Source organism: Crocuta crocuta, unplaced genomic scaffold (assembly GCF_008692635.1).
Source record: "Crocuta crocuta isolate KB4526 unplaced genomic scaffold, BGI_CrCroc_1.0 scaffold564, whole genome shotgun sequence".
Classification (NCBI taxonomy): Eukaryota; Metazoa; Chordata; class Mammalia; order Carnivora; family Hyaenidae; genus Crocuta; species Crocuta crocuta.
The window spans coordinates 1,854,823-1,880,416 of record NW_027533010.1 but is presented as its reverse complement, the minus strand read 5'-3'; the positions used below and the strand labels follow the sequence as shown (position 1 = coordinate 1,880,416).

Below are 25,594 nucleotides of genomic sequence, written 5' to 3'. Positions count from 1 at the left end.
AAAAGAGTGGATTGGGTAGGGATGCATTAAATTATGTGGCTGTAGATCAGTCTGGATGGGTATTTCAGCTTAAACCATCAAAATCTTAAGATTTTGCAAGTGTATCATTTTATTTAAAGACAGCACAAACTTTCACGCTGACTGAAGCAGATTGGATGTCTGTATAATACCTGCAGAACTGGTAAGTTAGGGAACACTTACCCCACTAATGTTTGTGCAGAGCACACACTAGACTAGTGTGAGATGGGACTCAGAGATCCTGGGGGTTCAAGTTTGTTCTTTGCTGATGTACAGTTAAAATATTTGTGTAGAATTGCTTTTTTGTGTGTCACCAGGATACAAATAGGAAAAAATATATAGATGGCTATCTTTAGGGAATAAAGGACAAAACTAGGACAAAAGATAACACCACTTAAGCTTAAGATAATATCACTAATAATTGAACATAATTTTTCTATATACAAGTCTTGGAAAAGAGTAAAATTTTAATAAAACAAGCCATGATTAAGCACTCTCTGTCTCTCTCTGTCTCTCTCTCTCTCTCTCTCACACACACACACACACACACACATTTCTCTCCCTCCCCCCCCCAATAGACTCCTCTCTCCATATCTCTCTTTATCAGACAGATGCACACACACCTCCACATGTATCTTAGGCCCTTGGAGTTAGTACTTATCTTCTACCCCTCTATTATGAACCATGTTCAGAGCAATGACCCAAAGCATCAAACTATCTTCAGTCACAATATAAAGGGCAAACACATTTATCATACTGTTTATAGTAAGGTAGGGTGTAAAGGAAAATATTCTAGGAAATATGCCAATAGGAGTTGAATCTAAAAGGGTTTCTATTTAACCAGAAATTCACAAGAACACTTTTAAGTTGAACCACATGAAATTGGCATTTTTGTGGTCCAAAACTATGGTCAAGCAGCAGCAATTTCATATGATTTAACAATAATCTGGAGTTATTCTGATTGGGTTTTTTTTCTTCCATTAGTTTCTCCAAACCAAATTTTCCTTGTTGGACTTTTCAGTGAGGAATGGCAATTGCTTTCAAAAGCATTGCTTTTATTTTAACATAATATATTTTAGGTTGTGGTACTAACATATTTAGCAGGATTTACAATATTGGTGACAGTAGAAGCTAATAGAGATAATATAGGTGGTATAAATTGTCAAATTATCCTAAAAAGCTTCACCATGTCTTCTGTTGCTTTGTTTGTAAAGGCCACCTGGACGTTGTGGCATTGCTCATTAACCACGGCGCAGAAGTGACTTGTAAGGATAAGAAGGGTTATACCCCCCTGCACGCTGCAGCCTCCAATGGACAGATCAGTGTGGTCAAACATCTCCTGAATCTGGGGGTGGAGGTGAGCTATGATTAATGCATCAAAAAATAACCCATGGTGTATTTGTGGGTCTTCCGTTGTTCTGAATCCTGTTTGCACTTTAATTCAACAGGGTAAAAAAAATCACCTTTATTTCTTGCATCCTATCTTTCTGAGTTTATAGGGGCAATCAAAGGGCAATGGGAGCATACAGCAAGTAATGAAAAACCAGAAAGTGGCTAACTTTCTGTGTAAACATAGAGAAATATTTAAACATATATATTGCATGTAATACATATTAGCCTGTTGTTTTTTAAGTAGGCTAGGGTTCTTCATCCCACCTTCAGAATTCAGCCTCCTAAGTTAGGTGTACATGCAGAAATAAATGAGTCAATGACAGGGACAAACAGCAGAAATGTCCAATGCTGAGCCGGAGAAGTCAGCTTCATCCCAGTCTCCCTCAACTAGCAGAACAGGGGCAATGTGGGGCTTTGGAACAGCCCTGTCCCTAGAGGAAAGGAAAACCATCTTTCCTGATTCAGTTCTCCTCTGGCAATTTGAGGCAGCTTTGCCTTTCATTCTTTATCCCTTCCCTAGCCAAAAACTCTCTCCCTATGAGTTGAAACCTCCAACTCCTCCCAGTTCACTTTTTGTCACATTCACTTTTTGCTGTCTTTCCCTTGGGATGACAGGCATTCCCAGGACGACCACACCAGGGCGAGAGAAAGCTCTGAATCATTATGTTGACAGATGGATGTTTACTTTCCTTGGTGCAGCCATTAGGCTTTTTTGTGTAAAATGCAATAAAGTGGCTCTGGTGATTTTACCCACCCTGTCTTGGACTCATTTGCAGATCGATGAAATCAACATCTATGGAAACACAGCCCTTCACCTGGCCTGCTACAACGGGCAGGATACTGTAGTTAATGAGCTGACTGACTACGGTGCTAACGTGAACCAGCCCAACAACAGCGGGTTCACCCCTTTGCATTTCGCTGCTGCCTCCACACACGGTGCTTTGTGTCTTGAACTGTTAGTAAACAACGGGGCAGATGTTAACATCCAGGTATGACATTCTCAGTCTCTTTCTGGACTAAATGAGCCTCTGCTTAAGCAAAATCAACTGTTGTAAATTATGCCCGGTTTTAGTAAATCAGAACTCTGAGTACCTTGCCTCCCACAGCCTTGTCCTGTGTTGGCGTGCTCCAGAAGCTTAGCCATGTCGTTACCACAGAAGTGGTCGGACAGCTCGAAGGCACTGAGGGTCTAGCCACGTGCTTTTGGTAGCTTAGTGAATGATCTAGAGCAAATACTGGTCTGGAGCAAATACCAGGATATTGACTTGGCTTAGTTTCTAACACTGAGGTGAATGTTGAGCTAATATGGCAGAACTGCTTGAGAATCAAAAGGAAAGCCTAAGGCAGTGATCGCAGCTCTGTCCTAACCTGGCATAGCCCACCAAAAAGTTTCTCAGGCATCGTCCAATAGCAAACCCTAGATAGTGGCTTTAGTATTGTAACACTGACCTGGCTCTAGTAGTCTTTATTCGGCAAACTTACTGAGGATTATCTAGTGCCCTCTGTTTAGTTCAGAAGGAGTACTCCAAGATGAGATATGAGCTCTGCCTTCAAGGAATTTCCAGTACGGTAAGGAGATAGTGTGCTCGGATGTTCGTGAAGCAGGAGAGAATGTGCTGAGTGAAATGAGACAATAATAGAGTACTGCAAACTATAAGAAGCAAGCCAACACCTACTTCTTTCTTGAGAATCAAAATTGGAGCTTGCTTCTGAGCTGAGACTCAGAAGATTGATATCAGTTGAGATGAGAAGGGATAGAGAGAATCTGAGAGAGGGCATTCCAGGTAAAGAGAATCACATGAAAGGGCTTGGGAGTTCTGGATAGGAAAAATTCTGGGTAGACTCTAGGTTAGTAGTTAGCTCACTGTAACAGATAGCCAAGAGGAGCTTATGCGTGCAGCCCTTACCATCCAGGTTACATCATTTGAATGCATTGAGATGAGGTCACTCACCTGGACTCATCCTCAACTTCCCTTAGCCCAAGCACATAGGAATCCTAAAGCAAGGTCCCAGGGTATTCTGCTTCTGCTTTTGAAAATCTACCATTCCTGAGATTTGATTTTAAGAATAGTGGATCAATCTGTTTTATTTTTTAAGATTTATTCATTTACTTAAGTGATCCCTCTACCCAACTTGGAGCCCAAACTCACAACCCCAAGATCAAGAGCCATATGCTCTACCAACTGAGCTGGCCAGGTGCCCCTGGATCAATCTATTTTAATGACCTTTCCCATTCACTATTAAAATCTTTTTATGTTGTTTTCTTATGATTTTTAATAGTGAGGAAATATAAGACAAATTTTCAGAATAGTCATTTATTGTGCTTGAATGAATTGTGTGAAAGAAAGTACCCAGGAACAAGCTAACAAGTGACCTGACCAAGTAGAGGGCTTATCAACTAGCTCAGGAGTTTGGATTTCTATAAGCTGTTGAGATCAATACTCATTATAGAGATTATGTGATCCAAACTGACCATTAGAAATAGTAATCTTGCCACAGAACATAAGAGAAAAAATTGTACATAAAATTTTTAAATGTTTATATGGCAAGACAAAACAAAAGAACCCCCACCCCAAAGAAAAAAACCAGAAACTAAATTGAAAGAGGAACAACTCAGAAAAATTTTTCTGGAATACACATGATAAGCAAAAAGTTAATACATTTAATATATAAAGAGCTCATAAACATCAATAAGAAAAAGTCTGATAACCTTGTTTAAATTCTGGGCAAAGACAGATCGCAAGAGAGATAATATAATACCCACTAAACCTATGAAAAATATTCAGTATCATTAGTAATTAGAAAAGTGCAAACTAATACATAGGTATATTTGCCTTTAAGATTGGCAAATAGAAAAAAAAAGNCACGCTGTCTCTCTCCTAGAAATAAATAAAACATAAAAAAAAAAAAGAAAAAGAAAAAAAAAGATTGGCAAATATGAACAAGACTTAATACCTAGTGTTATCAGTGAAAAAATTAATATGTAGTAAGACAATATCTAATTTTTTAATTTAAAACTGTATGTGTCTGTGTATATGAATAAAAAGAGAAAAATATTTGGAATATGTACCAATATAATATCATTGCAGAGAGGCAAAATTATGATTTGGATTTTTAGTTTATTTTTTATATACTTGTTTTAATCTTCTGATTGTGATACATGGGCATTTGTTATTTTTATAACCAGGTGAGAAAAAACTATTTTTATTTTTATAAAAAGAAAATTCAAGTATAGTGGACCTAGAGAGAGAACAATTAGAGAATAACTAAAAGTCAATAAAACTGGTCTAGATAAGAGGTAATGAGTCCAGGGGAGTTGGCACAACCAACAGAAGAGAGAGGCTTTGCAGAAAGAAAATCAATGAAATTTGGATGGATAGGAGATAGAGGAATTGAAGACAAGTGTAAGAAGTGAGATCTGGTTAAGAGATAATACAGCATAGTGGTTAAGTGTTCAGTTCTGAGTCTAGACTGCCTACATTCCAATCCTAGCCTTGGCTTTCAGTAATTATGTAATCATAAACAACCTCTCCGTGTATCTGTATATCTGTAAAGTTAGGGAAACAATAATGTCTTCTTCATGGAACTGCTGTGAGGATGAAACAAGTTATTTCACATAAATTACTTAGAACGGTATCCCTCACATGGCAAGCACTCGATAAACAATTACCATCATTAAGGGGGATGTCAGGAGAAAGAGTAGACTTAGAAGGTAAAACTGACAAGTTATTTTTTGAGAAGGTGATTTTGAGCCTTTGGTACAGACAGTCTGAGAAAACCAACAATGGAAAATGTGATCCTCCATCATGGGAAAGCAGTAGAGAATGGAAGAAAACAATTAGGCTGCCTCAGTCACACAGAGATGATCGATAGTAGAGGCTAGAAGAAAAGGATGAGGTCATGCAAGGAGAGAGTACCTCAGAGCATGAGGAAAGGATGGAGGATGCCAGTAACTCTTTAGTCTTAGGATCAGGAAGAGGAGAAAGAGCCAGAGAAAGGGATAAAAAAAGAAAGGTTAGAGAAGATAGAAAGGAAGTGGAGGGGAGTATAATGTCTTCCTGAAGGTGGAAAACAGGCAGAAATGAAGAAGTAAAACAGAAGAGAGTGTTCAGTGGAGTGGATCCAGGGTCCCAAGTCGGGGGTAAGAGACTATGGGGCATCAGAGACCTAGGACCTGTAACCCAAGGTGGAAAGAGTCATCATATGGCATAGAAGTCACAGAGGATGGAAGTGAGAAGGCAGGAGGTTAACAGGCAGCCAAACTTGTTGTTCCCAAAACTTGTGACACTTGTATTACCATACTGGTATCTGAAGGGAAATCCTTGAATTCTCCAAATAAAGGAAAATTATTGAAGTTAAACAAAGTAGCTCTTTTCATCAACTTTTAATTAATTAACTCAAGGAGTTATCTGATGTTCTCCATTCCCTCTTGCCTGAGAGCAAGGCTAGAAGGCCACTTTCTGGCACACCTCCCTACTTCCCCCCAGTTAACTGCGATGTGTCAGTTTATGGCAGCCTTCTCCCCCATAAATGGACCTAGAAAGCATGGCCACATAATTTAAATAATTAATTTTTCACATTCACTGCTAATCATTCAATACTCAACATGAGTATTGAAAAAAACATACCTTTCATTTTTTTTTTTTAAATCTGAGACTTAGGTTTATGTAATATCTGATCTGTGTAAATGGGACTTTTGTTTAAATCTAGCCTTCTGCTTCAGCCTCTTTCAGTCTACTCTGTTTATATCCGATTTCCTTCTCTTGAATCCTCCTTCATGATTCCGGATGCACTCTGGAGCCATAGACTGTCTACCATTTCCGTAGAGCCATTTTGTCTGACTCTGGAGATAGTTTTCTAATTGAAGTTGTTATCTCTGTGTACCCACAATGCTCCTTGGATTTTGAAAGTGTTTGTAGATTGCAAGACAATTTGTATTTGTTTAGATTTTCCAAAGTTTGACAGAAATAGCATATTGAAATGTGGCCAAAACCCATGCACGTGTTCACTTTGTTTTCCTCTATCCTTACAAAGTACTAAGAGTGATATCTTCATGAGCAATCACAAGATGATGGAGAGGGGAGGGAGAACATGTGTCCTGTACACATTTTTTTTTTACAACCCCTCATTTTGCTTAGATTGACCACGGCCATGTCTCTTTGTAGTGTTGGTTTAATTATGATAAAATAATAAAGACCCAATACTTTATACAATAATGCACTGAAGGTTCACTTGTATTTTGCAAATAGGAAGAGCATGACAAGATATGAAATAATTTTTCTTCTCTATTACACATTACATTGTAATTCCTGTAGCATCTCAAAGCTCTTTTTGGAAGCATTCAAAGTGTTAAAGAAAGCACTCAATACATAGTTATTCCAAATACTACTTAGATAGATTCACAAATTACCATTGCCAGGTTGCCTTCCTCCAGGTCACTAGCGTTCAGCCTGCCTATGGTCTGAATTCTTTTCCATCCCTAGGTCTTTAGTCTATTTAGCCCTCAGACACTGGAGCAGAAGCCCATCACACATCTACTGAAGTGAACTAGCTCTCTTCTTTATTATGTACCAGGTCTGAATTATAGAATGAGTTGTTCAGCAGAGGTTGAAGGTGAAAACTGGCACAGGCAAGAGAAAGAAAGCAGTGATAGGGACATGACATGACACTTGGAACTTTGGAGAGGATGTGAGGAAAAAAGAGAGGAATGAATGAGAACCAACCGTGGCTTTTAGAACCATTAAAAAATTGGAATACATATGGCTTTTTGCAGATTAGTGTTTTAGATTGCTCTTCCATTGAATTAGGAAGCCCTACTGGGCATCTGACACATTCCCCCTAACCCTTGCTGGCTGGCCTTAATGTTATCTTATAAATGCTCTATAGCCCTCCAGTAGGACCATTGAGCTGTGTGACTACAGGAGGCATGTGCCAAAGACACAAGTTCCTGGGTAAAAACAATGTCTGTGAGTTTAGGGAGGGTTTGGGAGATGTTGAAGGATGAGGGAAAAAGGCATCCAAAGTGGAAGAAATGAATGGATTTCTGAGGAGAATGGTGGTCAAGGAAATTGAGATGCTCCATTTAGTGAATGGTGTTGAATTCTGCCCTGGAGGAGGCAGAATGTTTATAAAATATTCTTCATCTTTATTAGTTTTTCTTCATGAACATGGCTGAACCATGCCTACATGAACAGAAGGGCTTCTTGCTTAATTTTAAAAATTTCTCAAAGTAACAGAATTTTCCAATCACTAACTACAATGGGAAAATGAGTCTAGAAATAGGAAAGAGACTAGAAATTAAGAAAAAAATCTTATAAAGGCAGAGGTTTGAATAAGTGGAAGAACTGAACGTATCCTCTCTTTTGAGAATGCAAAGAATGTTTTATCCTTCTCTGAAGTTCTTAAAACAGTGGAATAACAAGTCCCCCTGTGTGACAGATTTCTCAGGCAGATAATGAAACTCAGTAGGATACCTAGTCTCAACCTGAATATCCTGAGTTCTAACTTGTAAAGACTAAATAAAAAGTATTATCCTTTGGACTTCCATTAGTTTCCAATGGCTTTTTGAAGTTGCAAGTTCCCTTTACATCCATACCATATAAATACAACTGTTCCAAAATGGCTACCATGATGCTCTCAATGCTTCCCATCCCCATCTCCTGCCACCATATCCCAAAAAGGGTAAGATATCAGCTAAGAACTGGACTCAGTGGTTGATGAATCCAGGCAAAGATAGATCTGATCTAGCTGTCCTTTGTATTTTACCAAAATTTGGTCATCCTATTTATTTGTCCCTTTACCAAAGGCACAACCAGTCCATGGGAGAAAATGGTGCGGTGTTTTCTGTCCCTGAAATGGAACCATCATTGTCACCTGCACAACACAGAAACCGGTTATTTCTGCTTTGGTTCTCTGGCTACAACTTAGGTAGTTAACTACCAAGTTGGTAGTTATTCCCTGTAAAACCTTTAAGCTATTTTCTAGACAAGAAAGAGTTCTTAGCTAAGTATTTGTAAAGAGATTATCTAAACAATGAAATATTTATGGCTTTATATATATTTAACTAATCCTAGTTGTGTTTTCAATTAAATTTAAGAGAAAATATTGGAGCAAAATTTAAAGAAATAGCACCACCTAGGGACAAGTTCATGTCAACTCTGCAATTTCTGGAATTGTATCCTTATTCTCTTGGTTGCTGATCCTTTGCCTCTAAATATATCATTTCAGTAAAGCTTCAAGCTTACTTCCATCTTCCTTTCTTAATCTTTTCTGACTCAGGTTATAATCATATAAGATGGAGAAAATATCCTTTTTTTCTTCCATCTGCCTGATGACTTTTCACTATAAAGATTATTTTCAATTGATGCTCTTACTGCTCTGATTAACTCTTTCCTTGGCACAGATTGTATGTAACTCTTTTCTTCCTTTCTAAGGAATGGGCTTTTAGGATATAATAAAAATTCTTCTGTTAAACCTTTGTGGTTTTTATAAGCTCTTCTAGCCCACAGTCTAAAGCCTTTTTATGGCTGCATAATATTTGGTGTGTGTGTGTGTGTGTGTGTGTGTGTACGTATCACATCTTCCTGATCCGTTCACCTATTGAGGGACAATTAGGTTGTTTCCATATCTTGGCTATTGTAAATAATGCTGTAGTAAAAGTAGGGGGTGCATATATCTTTTGAATTAGTGTTTTAATTTTCTTTAGGTAGATACCCTGTAAGTGGAATTGCTAGATCACATGGTATTTCTGTTTTTAAGTTTTTGAGGAACCTCCGTACTGTTTTCCACAGTGGCTGTGCCAATTTACAGTCCTGCCAAGAGTGCATTTTAAAGCACAGGTATATGGGTTTCATTTCAAAAGTGAATTTGCATTTTTGACATCTCATATTTAACTTCAGACTTTGGAAAATGTTCCTGAGACTTAGAAAAATAAGGTACCTGAATTTCTTTCTCCTCTCTTTTCTTTTGTTAGCAATACCTGAATTAAAGGATACATTCTGTTTATTGGGGATAATTAATATTTTCTTTTTGGTATTATTATTTTCATATGAAATTCTGTAAATGACTATTTCTTAATAAATATGTAGGACTTTGGTATTTGGCATAATGATGATCATTATATAGATTTTGTACATTTTTCATGTTTTGGCTTAATCTGCGTCAGAGAGTTCCATCATTTATATCTTGAATAATGAAGAGATGTATAAATTCAGCACCTTTCCAGGTGATCATTAAAATGGCAATTTGCTAAACCATTGCATGTCATAATCCTGTGATTTCTAATGAGTTAAATGAAGCATGCATTTCTGTTTTGGAACAATAAAAAATGTCGTTGCGCTATGGAATTAGAATATAGGAAATGGTGGAGGATTCCACATCTGTTTTGAGAGTTACAGTCATTTATAGCAGCGTCGTTAACATTAGGTCAAACAGGGCCAAGCCAGTTAATACATCATTTGTCTTTTCTCGTGTACTTTTGACAAAAGTTGGAAAAGAAATAAAATACCTTTAAGGAAACCATCTTCATCAGTAGATCAGTAGAGGAAAAAACATTTTGGATGATTGCTTCAGTTTGAAACAGGATAGTTTAAAATGATCAGTGTAACTAGACATTTCACATTTCCTCTCTATAATAGTTTTCACTTCTTGGGGCAGCTGGGTGGCTCAGTCCATTAAATGTCTGCCTTTGGCTCAGGTCATTATCTCACGATTTGTGAGTTCAAGCCCCACATTGGGCTGTGCATGCAGAGCCTGCTTCAGATTCTGTGTCCCCATCTCTCTCTGCCCCTCCCCCACGTGTGGGGGGGGTGGGGGGGATGCGTGTGAGCACACCNAACCGACTAAGCCACCCAGCTGCCCCATCTAAAATAGTTTTCACTTCTTGGGGCAGCTGGGTGGCTCAGTCCATTAAATGTCTGCCTTTGGCTCAGGTCATTATCTCACGATTTGTGAGTTCAAGCCCCACATTGGGCTGTGCATGCAGAGCCTGCTTCAGATTCTGTGTCCCCATCTCTCTCTGCCCCTCCCCCACTTGTGTGTGTGTGGGGGGAGGATGCATGTGAGCACGCGTGTGAATGTGTGCCCACTCTCTCTCTCAAAAATAAATAAATAAAAACTTTTAAAAAATAGATATGATGTGATGTTATGCAGTTACTTGAGACTTCATATATATTTTACCTTTTGCTTTCAAAATTATCTTTTGCTTCTTAGAATTTTTTTATCACACTTTTTAAAAATTTAAATTGGTATTTTTAGGGCATTCCTGTTTCATAGGGATATTTCAGATTGATGTCACTGATCCATTGTTTCTCTCCCTTCATTTTTTAGAGTAAAGATGGCAAAAGTCCACTGCACATGACAGCTGTTCATGGAAGGTTCACACGGTCACAAACCCTTATTCAGAATGGTAAGAGATTCTTCCGCAGTGTCGTTATTTGAACGGTGTCCTGATCTGAGCGTGGCTGTCAGTTATCTGAATATGAAAGATGATGCTCTGTTTTAGATAATGGTCTGTTTTATTTAGCTTAGATTTACACCATCCTTTGATGCACTTTGCTAAAAGTTCTTTACCAGACATATCATCACCATCCAGCTTAGGGGCAAGAACATAAAGCCTCCATTTCTCAGTTAATTCCCAGTCAGTCAAAGAACATATGAGTTTCAAAACTGTAAATGATGTCCTTATATGGGCTTAAGGTCCTGCATTCTTCACTCTGAATCTAATAAAAATAACTATCATACATTTTCTAGCAGCAAATCTGAATTATTTTTAAGTTTTAGAATTCACCATAGTTTCCTAAGTTAAAACTCTTTAAGCTACTTGGACAAAGGTAGGAAAAATGAGATGACTCAGAGGAAAAACAGTTAAGTGCATGATATAAAGGATGATAAAGTCATGGGCTTGATAGAAACCTTGGAAAGTCACATAATCTAGTAATTTTCCAGGCTCACTTGGAAAAGTATACTTGAACCACTGGGTTGTCTCTGTAGCCAAAGTACTAGGGAGTGTCACTTCACATTATGGTTTATAATACTAGTATGGGTTGTGGCCAGCATCTGTGAGTAGATTGACCTTGACCACAGAACTACTGCTTTCTTAGCAAATCTTAGAGACAATAAAAAAAGAAACAGGTTTAGTCTAAAATTCATGCTGACATTCCAGGTAAATTTGGCAGTTCCTAAACTATTTTTAGTTGACCCACATTTGTACTTTTTAAAGTTCTGGCATTAGTCAGTTTCTTAGACCTGTCTTTTTCTCATCTTTAAGAATTTTGGACGAATTGTTAGTGGTACTATGTTATATCTTAGGTACTCAAGTCATAAAACCAAAAAGTTACTTGACATTTGGATGGCAGATCAGCCAGGGAAATTAAGCTTAGGAAGCAAAATATCTGCAGCAAAGTGAAGGAAATTTATAAGCATTTCAATGTAACTATAGGGAAAAATAAACCCTGACAAGTTTCCAGTGAGCAAAGGAAGATAAAATGAAAATTAGCTGCATAACAATCATTAATTCTAATTTGAAATATGTGGTATGTCTTTGAATCCACTTTATTGAAAGGGCCACATTAGTTGTTTTGTTTTGCCTTAAGTAAACAAGGGGAGGTGGGGAATGACCCTAGAAATTTTCCTCACACTTTCCTCATCTCACATATTTCTCAACTTTTTTTTTTCCCCAGAAACAGTGTCCCCTGCCTTAAAAATAAATAAAACTAGGGAGACTTTTGGATCCATTTTAAAAAATTTAGTGTGAGGGGCACCTGGGTGGCTTAGTCGGTTACGCGTCCGACTTTCACTTAGGTCATGATCTCGCGGTTCGTGGGTTCGAGCCCCGCATCGGGCTCTGTGCTGACTGCCAGCTCAGAGCCTGGAGCCTGTTTCAGTCTGTGACTCCCTCTCTCTCTGGCCCTCCCCTGCTCACGCTGTCTCTCTCTCTCTCTCCTAGAAATAAATAAAAACATAAAAAAAAATTTAGTGTGAATTTGCGGTGCCTGAGTGGCTCAATCGGTTAAGTGTCCAACTCTTGATTTTGACTCAGGTCATGATCTTGCAGTTCATGAGATCGAGCCCCACGTCGAGCTCTGTGCTGACAGCGTGGAGCCTGTTTAGGATTCTCTCTCTCCCTCTCTCTCTCTCTGACCCCACCTCTCAAACTAAATAAATAAGTTAAAATAAAATTGAGTCTGAATATAATCAATAGGCCTTCTTTGGTATAAAAAGCTTTGCTTCTTAAAGCATATTCAGGCACCAGTGGTCAGGTCAGAGAGAGAGCAAGTTTTCCCTTTGTGAGTATGGCCTTCACACAGCTCCTCCCCTGTGGCCAGACAGCACTGGCCATCTCCTTTGAATCAGGCCGTGACACATCTCCCCCTGGAATGTTGGTGTGCTGACGGCTGTCTGGGGGTGTTGCTGGCTGCTTTGACCTCTCCAGAAGCCGTTCCTGTGGACTTGAAAGACTTCCATTTCCTGTCTGGGCACAGTTGCTAATTTTTTGAGTTGGGATGAGACCTGAAAGAGAACCCATCTCTCGTTCTCTGTGATCAAGGAGCCTGTTTCAGAGCCTCATTCTTGCTGGCCTGGCATCTTGCTTGTGGGTTGGGTGGAGTCCAGGGGCCTGAAATGATAAGGATAAAGTGGCAGTAATACATCGCCCACTATATATAATGATACAGCTCATGTTCAGTGAGTGTTCACACTGCCAGGTGCTTGGGTAAGCACTCCACATAAATCCTTTCAACCACCCCATGAGGAAGAGTTGTTGTCGTCATCCCCATTTCAAAGGGGGGAAACTGAGGCATGGAGGTTGTCACTTCTGTCAGGATACATGGCAGGTTTGTTGAGGACAGCGATTGGAACACAGCCAGTATAACATCAGAGACTGAACTCTCAAGCACTACACTTACAAATGCATTTTCTGGATGCACAGTGGCATATTTAAAAATTTTTTTTACCTTGAATTTTATTTACTTTAAGAGTCACATATCTGGAGTAGAGTTGTCCCTGTGGAAGGATGATTTGGCATTCTCTTCTGTCAGCTGACAATTCTTTGCATTCATTACACATCTGAGAGCTGTGAGTTCTTCCATTTGACATTTTCAAAAATGCCCTCAGGGAGAAGAATAGGAAGCTCTTTTCTTTCCTCCTGTTTTTCTAGCTTCCTTCTGGGAAAAATCCAGAGGCTCACACCCCCGGATCTGGTATCTGTCCCCCAGAATGGGTCACTGCACAACAGGATTTGGAATGCTGGTCCCACGTGGGGACACCAGTTGGCTCCCTTACAACAACTGAGCATGCTTCTGAGGAACATTCTTTGTGTTTATTTATTTGTTTTGTTACATCACCCTGGTGTTTGGACTTTGTATGGCCTTTCTCTACTTCCCTGACTGTTCTCTAGTCAAGAGTTGTTAGTTCTTCATAACTTTGTTTTTCCGGGATCATTCAGAGTCAATACGACAGTTGTTAAATAAGAACTAAAAGAGAAACAAACAGAAAACCCAAACACACACACACACACACACACACACACACACACACACACACCTCTTTTATTTTTATCGGTGGTAGTGGACTACCTCTACTGTTCAATCACATTGTTTGTTGTCTGAAGCTATGTTGTCCCAACCACCGTGTGACACTGTGTGACATCAAGAGGCATGTATGTGATCCAGCCATTGGCACTAGGTGGCTGACTCAAATGCTGTGTGGCAGGTCACAAGGTTTCAAAAATGATGTCTGCTTCATGGAAGCTTTAAAAGTAGAGTTTGAAAAGGAAGAGTCAAGTGATAGGTTAAGATGATTCATTGTGAGATTTTTGACCTTTTGGCTCACAATACTTCTGAGGCAGTTTAATAAGATGACCTTATTTATGCAGGAAAAACTAACTTCAGAGGAATATTTAGATAATGCTGCATAAATTATCCCTTCTGACATGCTTGCTGTACTTCTAAACTCACGAATGTTTATTTTCCTCACTAATTATCAGTAATCAATTACTAGCATTTCACTTGCAACCTTCAAATATATTGTAAAGATATTTAATTTACATTTCAGGCAAATCTTAAAGATTTTTAAGTGAAAATGGAGAGGTTTGGGAAATAACTATAAAATAGAAATTGATTCATCTAGAGGTCCTACTTTAATATCAAACATATTTCTGAATAACAAATACAATCTGTCTTTTATTTTTCTACTAGTTATGATGTTTTTCTGAAATCTATTTTAAATGACAACAAATGCATATGTGGAAGGTAATTAAATATAATTTTATAATTTTACATTGATTTATGAAATGGTAGTAACAACAGTAAGAAATTTATCAACTCAGCCCTTTACGTTTTCCAGTATTTTTCACTCTTTTCTTTCCCTACCCAATATTGGGCATATTTCGGGCTGATAAACACGGAGGCTCTAACCTAACACTTCTTAAGAAAGGTTTGGTGCCTCTTGACTGGGAAGGACATGAAGTGATGCAGTATTTGTCCAGGAAAAAGGTTTCTCTGAAGTCTGGGGATCTGCCTCTTGCATCTCCTGGATCAGCTCTAGGGATGGACCTTTCAGGCCAACTACTGCTGGAAGCTCTTAGATACATGGGCCCTGGATTGCTCTGATGTATCTGTGGAGACAGTATTGCAAATAGTTTCACATGTGTCACTTTCTTTATTGTCAGGATGTGGGGAAAGCCTATCTAACTTCGTTGCAAAATCTAAATACTATAATAGAAAATACATGAATTCCAAAAAATAAGGGCTTTTTTCAGAGTAAAAAAATGAAGAAAAATGAAAATATAGAGGGAAAATATTTGTAATGTATATTACTGATAAATGGTGAATCTCCTACATATTTTGAGAATCCTCGAAAATCAAGGAATAAAAAGCTACACACACGTGCGCGCTCACACACACACACACAAAGAAAGAGAGAGAGAGAGAAAAAATAGTCAAAAGCCATGAATAAATAGTTCATGGAAAAAGATAAACAAATAGTCCTTCAATATAGGCAAAGATGCTCGAATTCCTTAATACAAGAAATGCAAATGGAGACTAGACTGAGATAGTACTTCTCACCCATCACATATCAGGTATTCAAAGACTTGATTAAGCTATGGGGGAAAAGACATTCTCATACATAGCTCACGTGAATGGGAAAATGGCACAGCATCTAAAGAAAAAAATGTGGCAAAATTGAACAAAACTACATACTTCTTTCTTTGACTGAGAAATCCCCTTTCTAGGAATTTACCCTGAAGATTCACCCCACAAATAAGAAAAAAAACATATGCATGAAGTTATTCACTGCAGCTTTCCTGATAATAGCAAAATGACATTTACTACCTAAATGCTCACCCTACCAGATAACTCGTATATCCATGCAATGGAAAATAATAAAGCTGTACTAAAATGAGGAATACCTGAAAGAAGTGATTTGTAAAAGTATATTTAGGAGATTTTCAGGATACATTGTTAAGTTAAAAAAAAAAAAAAACCAAGGTGTGTTTATTTTTGCAAAGAGAAACAAAGAAAGCATGAACCAAAACTAATGGAAATGATTACTGCAGGATGTGGTTGAGAATGAAGGGGAAGGGATGGAAATCAGAGTGAAGCTTTTAAAAAATATAATTTTGACTTTTGAATGTTTTACATATTGGTAAAATTAAATCAAAAGCTGGTAAAAGTTTTGGAAACAGACAGAATCCAATGAACCTAACTATGTAGCAAGTTGATAGCATACAGAATAAAGAATTTAGGTAACTTTTGAATAAAGTACTCCCTGTTTATGTTAAAATCCTTGCAGGAAACTTTGTTGGGATATAAGATATTTGCACGGTCTCGAAGTACCCCCCACAAATTGTTAAGTACAAAGGGGAAAAGACATTTTGCAATGGAGAGTACTGGTGGGCATCACCTTAACCAAGTAATCAAGCTCCTTTTTTTTGTTTTATTGTGGTAAAATATATATAACATAAAAATTTACCATTTTAACTCTTTTTAAGTGTACAGTTCAGTGGTACTAACTACATTCGCATTTTGTGTAACCAACACCACCGTCCATTTCTAGAACTTTTTCATCTTTCCATACTGAAACTTTACACATTGCATCATCAAAATTTGCATCATCTAGTGAAATAACCTGACCTATGTGCACTGTGGAGATGCAGTGGGAAGTGCACATCAACTCTGGGGTGTTCTTGACAAAATGTTCCGCCTGAATCTAATCAAGGAAATAATCAGACAGCTCTAGAATGCAGGACATTCTCCAAAGATATAAATGACATAGGAGATGAATAAATGAATGAATGAATGAATGAATGAATGGCAGGAGGGTTGTTTTAGATTAAAAGAAACTAACGGGACATGACAATCAAATGGTAGCAGAATCTTTTATTGGATCCTGGATTTTAAAAAAGTAACAGCTATAATGCTCATTTGATGGATAATTGGAGAAGTTGGAATATGCTTTTATGTTAATAAAATTATGATAACAACATTAAATTTCTTAAGTATACTAACAGAATTATAGTTACATAGGAGGATGTCTTTGTTCTCAGGGGTGAAATGTTATGATATCTAACTTATTTTAAAAATGGTTCCTCAAATAAATGAATAGATAGACAGACTATATGTACATATATATTTAGGGAAAAGGGAGAGAAAGAAAGAAATGTAGTAAAACAGAAAGCTGGGGGAAAAGAAGACAAAATAAAGTACATGAAAATACTATATTATTAAAGGGACTGTTGATTCATGTGGTAAATATAGACATTTTCATTTCGTAGTCTATGCATTTATTCATTTTACTCATCATAATTTAAACCAAATACTCAAACTACATCAAATGTTTTCCTGAACTTCCTATTCTCTTGGTTCATATCCTTTAATATAAAGTTTTTATAAAAGTTTTAATATAAAGTTTTTAATCCAGCAGGTAAATTAAAATTAAATGTATCTTCAGAATTACATTTTATGGAATTTGATTACATTCTTCCTTCAGAGAAGGAATTCAGTTGTTAAGTTTTTAAATCTTTAAAAAATTTTTTGTTTATTTTTGAGAGTGGGTGAGACAGAGCATGAGTGAGGATGAGACAGAGAAAGAGGGAGACACAAAATCTAAAGCAGGCTCCAGGCTCCAAGCTGTCAGCACAGAGCCCGAGGCATGGCTTAAACCCATAAACTGTTAGATCATGACCTGAGCCAAAGTCAGATGCTCAACCTACTGAACCACCCAGGTGCCCCTGGATTTTAGATATTTAAATAAGACAATATGGAATGACTTTTCAAAGCATTTCTAACAAACTTCTCTCTGTGTCGATTTAATAATACTACTAGTTTAGATGGTGACCTGTCCCCTGGAAAGACATTCCCATTCTTGTACTTCAGAATAGAGATGTACACAGAGGGGAAAAGTAATCAACATTTGGACAACAGGAGTGACTAGCACAAAATGTAGTATCTGAATCAACCTGAATCCTTATGTTATTCCATTTTAAAACATCTCTTTCAGGAGGTGAAATTGACTGTGTGGATAAGGATGGCAACACTCCTCTCCACGTGGCTGCAAGATATGGTCACGAGCTTTTGATTAACACCTTAATAACCAGCGGAGCTGACACAGCCAAGTAGGTTACAGCAGAAGGGATTCTGCCATGCAGTAGTTTGTTTCTGCTTATCTAGGTTGGGGTGGTTCTGTACCATTGTGCTAAATACAAATGAAATTTAAACTAAATTAACTGACTTTAAATGATGGATGCAAGGAAGAGTCCATTTTATTTTCAGCTACAGCAGAAAGAGGCCTATTCCAGTGATTTTAACCAAGGAGACTTGAACTCTATTCCTAACTCTACTTTCTAATATTCTGTTCTTTCCAATATTTAATGTTAGATAAGCAGGGAAACTACAACATAATTGGGCAAATTCAGAATTTATTCAGGGTGCTTCCTTAGTTTTAATGATATGATTATGGGGTACAATTGAGTAAATCGTCTACATTGGGAAGGAGGACCTGACTTCATTTTACACTTCAAGAAGAATATATAAAGCAGCTGTACAAATCTGTCACAATGTGGGGTGCTATGGGAAGTTTCAGAAGTAAGTCACCTGGTTGATACCTTCAAGGAGCTCATAATTTTGTTGGAGGCCCTCTTAAGACAAAGAACCATGCAAGATAGTATATCACAAAGTTCTAAATGAAGCAGGATTTAAGTGGCAAAATGTTCAGTGTAGACAGCATATACCACAGGGTGTAGACAGGAAGGAGAGAGCTCAAAGGTGGCAAAAGCCTTTAAGCAGAAGGTGAGTTTTAGGTAGGCTTTGAAGGATGACAGTGATGTGGGTAGAGCAGATGGCGGCCTCCTGGGCAGGGAGGAAAGCAGGAACAAAGGTTGAAAGAGTCCTATTCCACAGTACTCTGCCCTGAGGTCATATCGTGTTGCACAGGTTTTCATGGGCACTACCTGGGCTCCAATCCAAGCCACCTTGCCTGTGAACTGTGGGACCTTCAGCCGTTGCTTAAGGTCTCTGTGCTTTGGTTTCCTCATTTCAAAAATGGGAGTAATAATAGTACTTGCCCATGGGTTTGTTATGAGGATTGAATGACATAATTATTAGCAGATCTCTCTGCTATTGGTTAAGATCTATATGAGTTACGTAAATATATCTGCTAATATTATCAAGCAAGATCATCTATGTTAAAAGCTCTTTGAAGAGTGCCTAGCACATAGGAAGCTATCAATAACTGTTTTTTTTTTATTACTTAATGATATGTAGTAGCACCAAATTAAAGAGAGCTTTAAATGACTGAATAAAGAGTGTAGTTTTGATCACAGAGACTGGGAAAGAAAAACCAAATGTTCAGTAGAACGATATAAGGACAGTGTAACACAAGGAATTCTATTTTATTTGCCAAGTGTTGTGCAACAGGATTGAAAATCTTGCTTGAGAATAAACTGGAATTTAAATAATCCATGGAAGGCATCAGTGGGTTCCAGCGACCTTCTGGGGTACCCATCCAGTGGTGGGAATAAGGTCAGAGCAGATGCCTGCGGTACTGTGAGGTGTGTACCACGCTATGTGATCAGGCAGGGAGACACAGACTCTGCGGGTTTCACAAAAGAGGGGGCATTTCAGGGGCGCCTGGGTGGCTTAGTCGGTTAAGCGTCCGACTTTTGCTTAGGTCATGATCTCGCAGTTTGTGGGTTCGGGCCCCGCGTCGGGCTCTGTGCTGACTGCCAGCTCGGAGCCTGGATTCTGTTTCAGTCTGTGACTCCCTCTCTCTCTGACCCTCCCCTGCTCACGCTGTCTCTCTCTCTCTCTCTCTCCTAGAAATAAATAAAAATATTAAAAAAAAAAAAAAGAGGGGGCATTTCAGCAAAAGGAAGGATGGATAGGTGTTTGCCAGGAGAGCAAAATTGAGTGAGGTAAAAAGATAGAGGGAAAGCAAGGAGGGCCATTCCAGGAAGAGGGAACTGTATTTACAAAAGCACAAGCAAGCACATGTGTTGAAAGCAGATTCCCAAGCCTGGCTTCTCTGATGTGTGTGGAGGAAGGGAAAGAAATGAGGTACGAAGGCAGGAGAGCCACATCTTGAAGGACCTTGCATGTCCCGCTAAGGATTTGGATTCTATTCTGAGGCATTCAGAAACTGTTAAAGAATTCTAAGTGGATGTAGGGAACTCTATGTCTAATGATCCCATTCGTATGTGAGAAAGATCACTCTGACAATAGCCCAGACGTGTGGGAGGTGGTCCAGACCAGAAACGCGTGGCAGTCTCCTGCAAATGTCCAGGGAGGAAAAGATGAGGCCTTGGGCTCAGGACGAGGCTGCGGGGGTGGAAAGAGAGAGACATACTGACAAATAGGAAGAGTAGTGGGCTGTCTCCTTTCAGAATAAAGGACCTTTCTGACTAGGCCATTGCAAGTTAAAAGAAACAGTTCAGTCTTGTGGAAGGAGCACTCTCCTAGGGTTCAGCAGGCTTTTACAGATTCAGAGTTCCGAACTAGATCATGGCTCCCCAAAGCCAGAGACTGTAAATGCTTGGTGTTCATTAGTCAGAAGGAGACTATCTAGGCACACACACTTCACCTGTGATATGTTAATGTTTTCAGTGGTACTTTTCTTTGAACTTAGGGTTACTTGCAGAGTTTTTTTTTTAATGTTTTATTTATTTCTGAGAGAGAGAGAGAGAGAGAGTGTGAGCAGCGGAGGGTCAGAGAGAGAGGGAGACACAGAGTCTGAAGCAGGCTCCAGGCTCTGAGCTAGCCGTCAGCACAGAGCCTGATGCAGGACTTGAATCCACGAACCATGTGATCATGACCTGAGCCGAAGTCAGATGCTTACTTGACTGAGCCACCCAGGCGCCCCTACTTGCAGAGTTTTAACCAAACAACCATGAATTTCTGATTTTCTTTCAGGGTTGGATCCATATGAGGGTAAACGGGGCTCACTACTTACTTAAAATTTCCCCAAACACATTTACTCAATAAGCACAAAGTTCATTTCTCGGTAATGATTTTGCCTTCGGTTTATGCAAACACACACCATGTGGCTAAAGTGCCTTAGAGGTGGCACTGCTGTTCAAGTGCCCTTTCCTCCCATTGACTGTGCTGTGTCCTGGGGATGCCACTGAAGCAAACATTGTCCCAGCCTCAAAGAGCCACATCTGCTTTTGTCACAGCATATCTGGGGATAAGAATGCTCCCTGCAGTGGGTACCTGGTGGCTCAGTCAGTTAAGCATCTGACTCTTGGTTTCAACTCAGGTCATGATCTCATGGTTCATGAGTTCAAGCCCCACATTGGGCTCTGCACTGTCAGTGCAGAGCGCTTGGAATTTGCTCTCACTCTCCCTCTCTCTCTGTCCCAACCCCACTTGGGCTGTCTCTGACCCTCTCAAAAGAAATAAACTAAAAAAGTAAATGAATAAAAACTGCCTCCTGCAGCAAACTGTGGTTCATTAGGCTACAATCATGTGTACTTTGTGTGTGTGTGTGTGTGTGTGTGTGTGTGTGTGTGTGTGTGTGTAGTACATGGGGTGGGAAGTCACCTGAGGGAAAATATCAAAATGAGGTGTAGGGGTGGGGGGGGGGATGGACTTTGGAGAAGATTAACTTTGCTAAAGGCCCCAGAATATCAGTGTTCCCTGGGCTCCATGTAGGTCTATGTCAAGTAGCTCATTAAAGAGGAGGAAAGTAGGACTTTCCTTCTATAAATAAGAAAACAAATTGTATTTATGAAAATTAACTTATCCTCATTCATAAACAATAGACTAAATGTATTTTTTTTTGAACAAATGTATTTTAAAAGATCTCCATATGACACATGTTATGGTCATTGCTTTCTTATGAATTTATTTGAATCTCATTCTAAGGCCAAATGAATGTTTTTGATATTTATTTTCCTCTTCTGAACTTTAAGTCTGAGCACTTTCTGCAACTTGACTCAGTGCTCACACAACTTTATGTGGTGTCAGAGCCCTTTGGTTTCTCTTCTTTAACTTTTTTTTACATTTGGGACACTTTTCTCTGGGATTTTAATTTGTCTTTCACCTTACTGATTATGCTCTCATTTGTTTTTCTGCCTCAATGGCTGCAAAATTAGGGGTCTTATAGTTATATAGGATAGGTAACTGGTTCTGACATCTGTTCATTCACTAAATGTCTGTTGAAGGTCTGTGAATTATTACCCCCTGTGTCAGGTTCCTGGGTTACAGAAATCCGTGCCCTCAAGGAATTTATAATTCTTTGGAGGCAAGAATTAAACAAGCTGTTACAATCATGCCTGAAAACTGTGATGCCAGAACATTCACTGGGTGCCACTGGATACAGAACATGTGTGGAACATGGCGGGGCGGGGGGGGGGCCGGTGGGAGGAGCGACGGTGACTGGAGACTGCAGGCTGAGTAGCAGTGAGTTGGGTCATGGGAGTCTTGCAGATCCTAAGTGTAGACAAATTATTTTTATTATAGTGTTACTTGAATATGTATAAATGTAAGGCTAGATAGAAACTCCTTAGGCTTTTAACTCTATTTTATCAATAAATCCCCCCCAAAATACAAAATACATGCAAGCAGCACTCAACTTTAACAAGCTTACAGTAGTAGCAAACATTCATGAGTGCTTCCTCATGCAAGGCGCCACTCTGAGGAATTACATTTAATTTACTCTATGGAGTAAGTGATATGATTATCGCCATCTTATATGTGAAGTAAATGAGGCACAGAGAGGTTCAGTTACTTGCCCGAGGTCCCAGAGCTTGTGAGAGGGTTGAAATGAGACTCTATCCATCTGGATCTGGAGGTGAGTCTCCTCAGCAAGAGGCTTGCTGCCTGTCTGTGTAGTGGACGATGTGATAGTGAACCGTTTGCCAGAATTCAATCACCATTTTCATGGAATTGTCCTGGTGGCCGAGGTGCTGACTCCTTTGAAGTCAGTACGTGCCGTGGGAGTAGGATTTTGCAGTGGCTTCAAATGCACTAGAGGAATAGTGGGCTCATTACACAACGCAAAGGCCAACTGCTGCCAAATTCTGTGCATAGAAAAGGCTCAGCATACTGCATTATCACTCACCCTTCCCAGGTCCAGACATCATTTGTCTACTAAGTCCACCTTCCTTCTGTTCTTATTGGCCGCTGCCAATCACAGTAGTTCCACATGGCAGCAGTGTGACCCTAAATACAGACTTGGGCTCTGTAGTAAGAAGGTGGGTGTTAAGATGAGCCAAAATATGCTTTTATACCATTTGCTTTAGGTTATCATCAAAAGGAAAAGACAGTTAAAAATTCCCACAGAGAACTCTTGAAAGGCCAAAGGTATTTCCATGGCCTCCAGAGATGCACTAACTAGTGCGAGAAAGGCTATAAGAAGCCAGGCAGAAGGATGAGTTTTAAGAGGGGCCTGCATCTACCGAACAGCCTGGGCAGGAATGAGCCTTGGCTTCTCCAGGAGGAAGGGATAGAAGTCCACTGAGATTTTAGGATACTGGTTGGTTAAGCAACACCTTGAACCTGAAGGGACCTTGTAAGGCACATTAGCATGTTTGGTCTTGATTCAAAAGAAACCACTAAGAATGTCAATAGGTTGCAAACAGCAAGGACCAGGCCTCATGGTTCTCAGTTATACCCAAATGCCTGTAACTTAGGGGTGCGTGATAAAACTTGGAATGACATAGATAAAATTATAATAGGAAACTGATTTTTTGGTTTGGGTTGGTCAGCCAAGTAAGAATCATAAAATCATTTCAGGATCAAAAACCATCACATTTTATCTCACCTGCTCATTGGGCAAAACTAAATCAATCTACGTTCTCTAGATAGAAGATTTGTGAGATAATTATTGTCAAGAATTTCAAAATGTAGAAAGGTAACAGAAATGCTAGCAGACCAATTTCTTCTTGGCTTTTAAAAAATCAGAAACCTGAAAAAAGAAAAAAGAAAAAAAGAAAGAAAGATCACAAACCTGATTTTAAGGAATCATTGCCTGATTACAACTTCAAACCTCATACACTACCCACTTTCCAACTAAGCTAATAATAATTTCAAGGGCAATAGCAATACTAACTTGTATGGTAGAAGCTTATCATGGCCCAGACCCCTTACTGAGCACTTGGAGTGTATTATTAATTAATCCTTACAATTGCTCTGTGAGCTTGACACTATTAATTATCTTTATTTTATGGATGAAGGAATCATTTATTTTTGGCATGAGGGAACCATTGTGTACTTCCTAAAGATCAAATAGCAAGCAAGCATCAAAACTAGGACTCAGACCCAAGGTTTCTGATCCCATCACCTTAACCACAGTGTTTTTTAGCATACAGCCTAAGGGAAGGCTCTAGAAAGCACTGGAGGTGAGAAGGGACATCCATAGCTCTCTGATGCCAAGGGAAAAGCTTAAAAGAACTATTATTCTAATCCTGCACGAGTCCTTTCCATACTTCTGATAGCTCCCTACTCTTTATCATTTATTCTGAAATAACTGGGTAGGAGACGCAGTAACAGCTGAATTAATTAGAGCTAATACAAATGTGCCTCATTAATTTTATGACTGGTCAAATAAATGTAGCATTTTAGGTGGAATTGGTCTCCCCTCTCCTGTAATTTATGCATTGTCAAGTTTAGGGTTATCTGACATCTTTATTTCTTGATCTTCTTGGATGTATACCTGATGAAGTAAGATGACGCTTCTTATTTGACTAAGACAGCCAAACTCTAGTTTTCCTGCCAAAGGAATTATGACCTTTCCTTATAAAGAGCCTTATTTTATAACAATAAGGGAATAATTTTATTTTGAAATGTGTGAATCATTTTTAAAGTGATTCAGAGATTCTGAAGTCAAGTTTTATTCTCTTTCCAATCTTGGCCTGATATTTGCCAATTATACTTGAGTCTAAATTAATATGTTTTTAAAACCTAATTGAGGTAGTGATTTTTTTATTAGCTGTGGAATAAAAAATATATACCAAAGAGAATTTTTGCTAGATCTTTTAGAATGGTTCTACCTCCCTTGTCTTCTCAAGTTTATAAGTAGCAGGAAAAAAAGAAAGAATTAGCTAATGTAGAGTATGATGAATTATCTGAAGACGATGAAGTTTATAGAATATGTTACAAAACTGTTGCCGTTATACTATCACTTACAATTTTTATATTTTTCCTAATTGGTTTCTTACAGATGTTGATGCTATTTTCTTTGTTTTTTAAAAAATTTTTTAAAATGTTTTATTTCTTTTTGAGAGAGAGAGACAGCATGAGCAGGGGAGGGTCAGAGAAAGAGGGGAGACACAGAATCTAAAGACAGCCTCCAGGCTCTGAGCTGTCAGCACAGAGCCGGAAGTGGGACTCGAACCTATGAACTGTGTGATTATGACCTGAGCCGAAGTCGGATGCTCAACCGACTGAGCTACCCAGGTGTCCCGATGCTATTTTCTCTAATTCATTTGCTTGGGGGCACCTGGGTGGCTCAGTTGGTTAAGTATCTGACTTCGGCTCAGGTCATGATCTCGTGGTTCATGGGTTCAAGCCCCGTGTTGGTCTCTGTGCTGACAGCTAGCTCAGAGCCTGGAGCCTGCTTTGGATTCTGTGTCTCCCTCTCTCGCTGACCATCTCCCGCTCATGCTCTCTCTCTCTCAGAAATAAATAAAACATTTAAAAAAAATCTAATTCATTTGCTTGTATTATTGTATGTAAAGATATATATTTTT

General features: G+C 38.9%; 1 protein-coding gene across 3 annotated transcripts in view; it reads left to right on the top strand.

Annotated features, from left to right (window-relative positions):
• Positions 1–25,594, top strand: part of ANKRD44 (ankyrin repeat domain 44) — a 295,932-nt gene that overhangs the window by 166,177 nt on the left and 104,161 nt on the right. For all 3 annotated transcript variants that reach the window (XM_077745799.1, XM_077745798.1, XM_077745797.1), the window contains 4 exons: positions 1,233–1,375; positions 2,187–2,399; positions 10,738–10,816; positions 17,908–18,022. In XM_077745799.1, the coding sequence (XP_077601925.1) occupies positions 1,233–1,375; positions 2,187–2,399; positions 10,738–10,816; positions 17,908–18,022 (550 nt within the window). The remainder of the gene's footprint in view (positions 1–1,232; positions 1,376–2,186; positions 2,400–10,737; positions 10,817–17,907; positions 18,023–25,594) is intronic.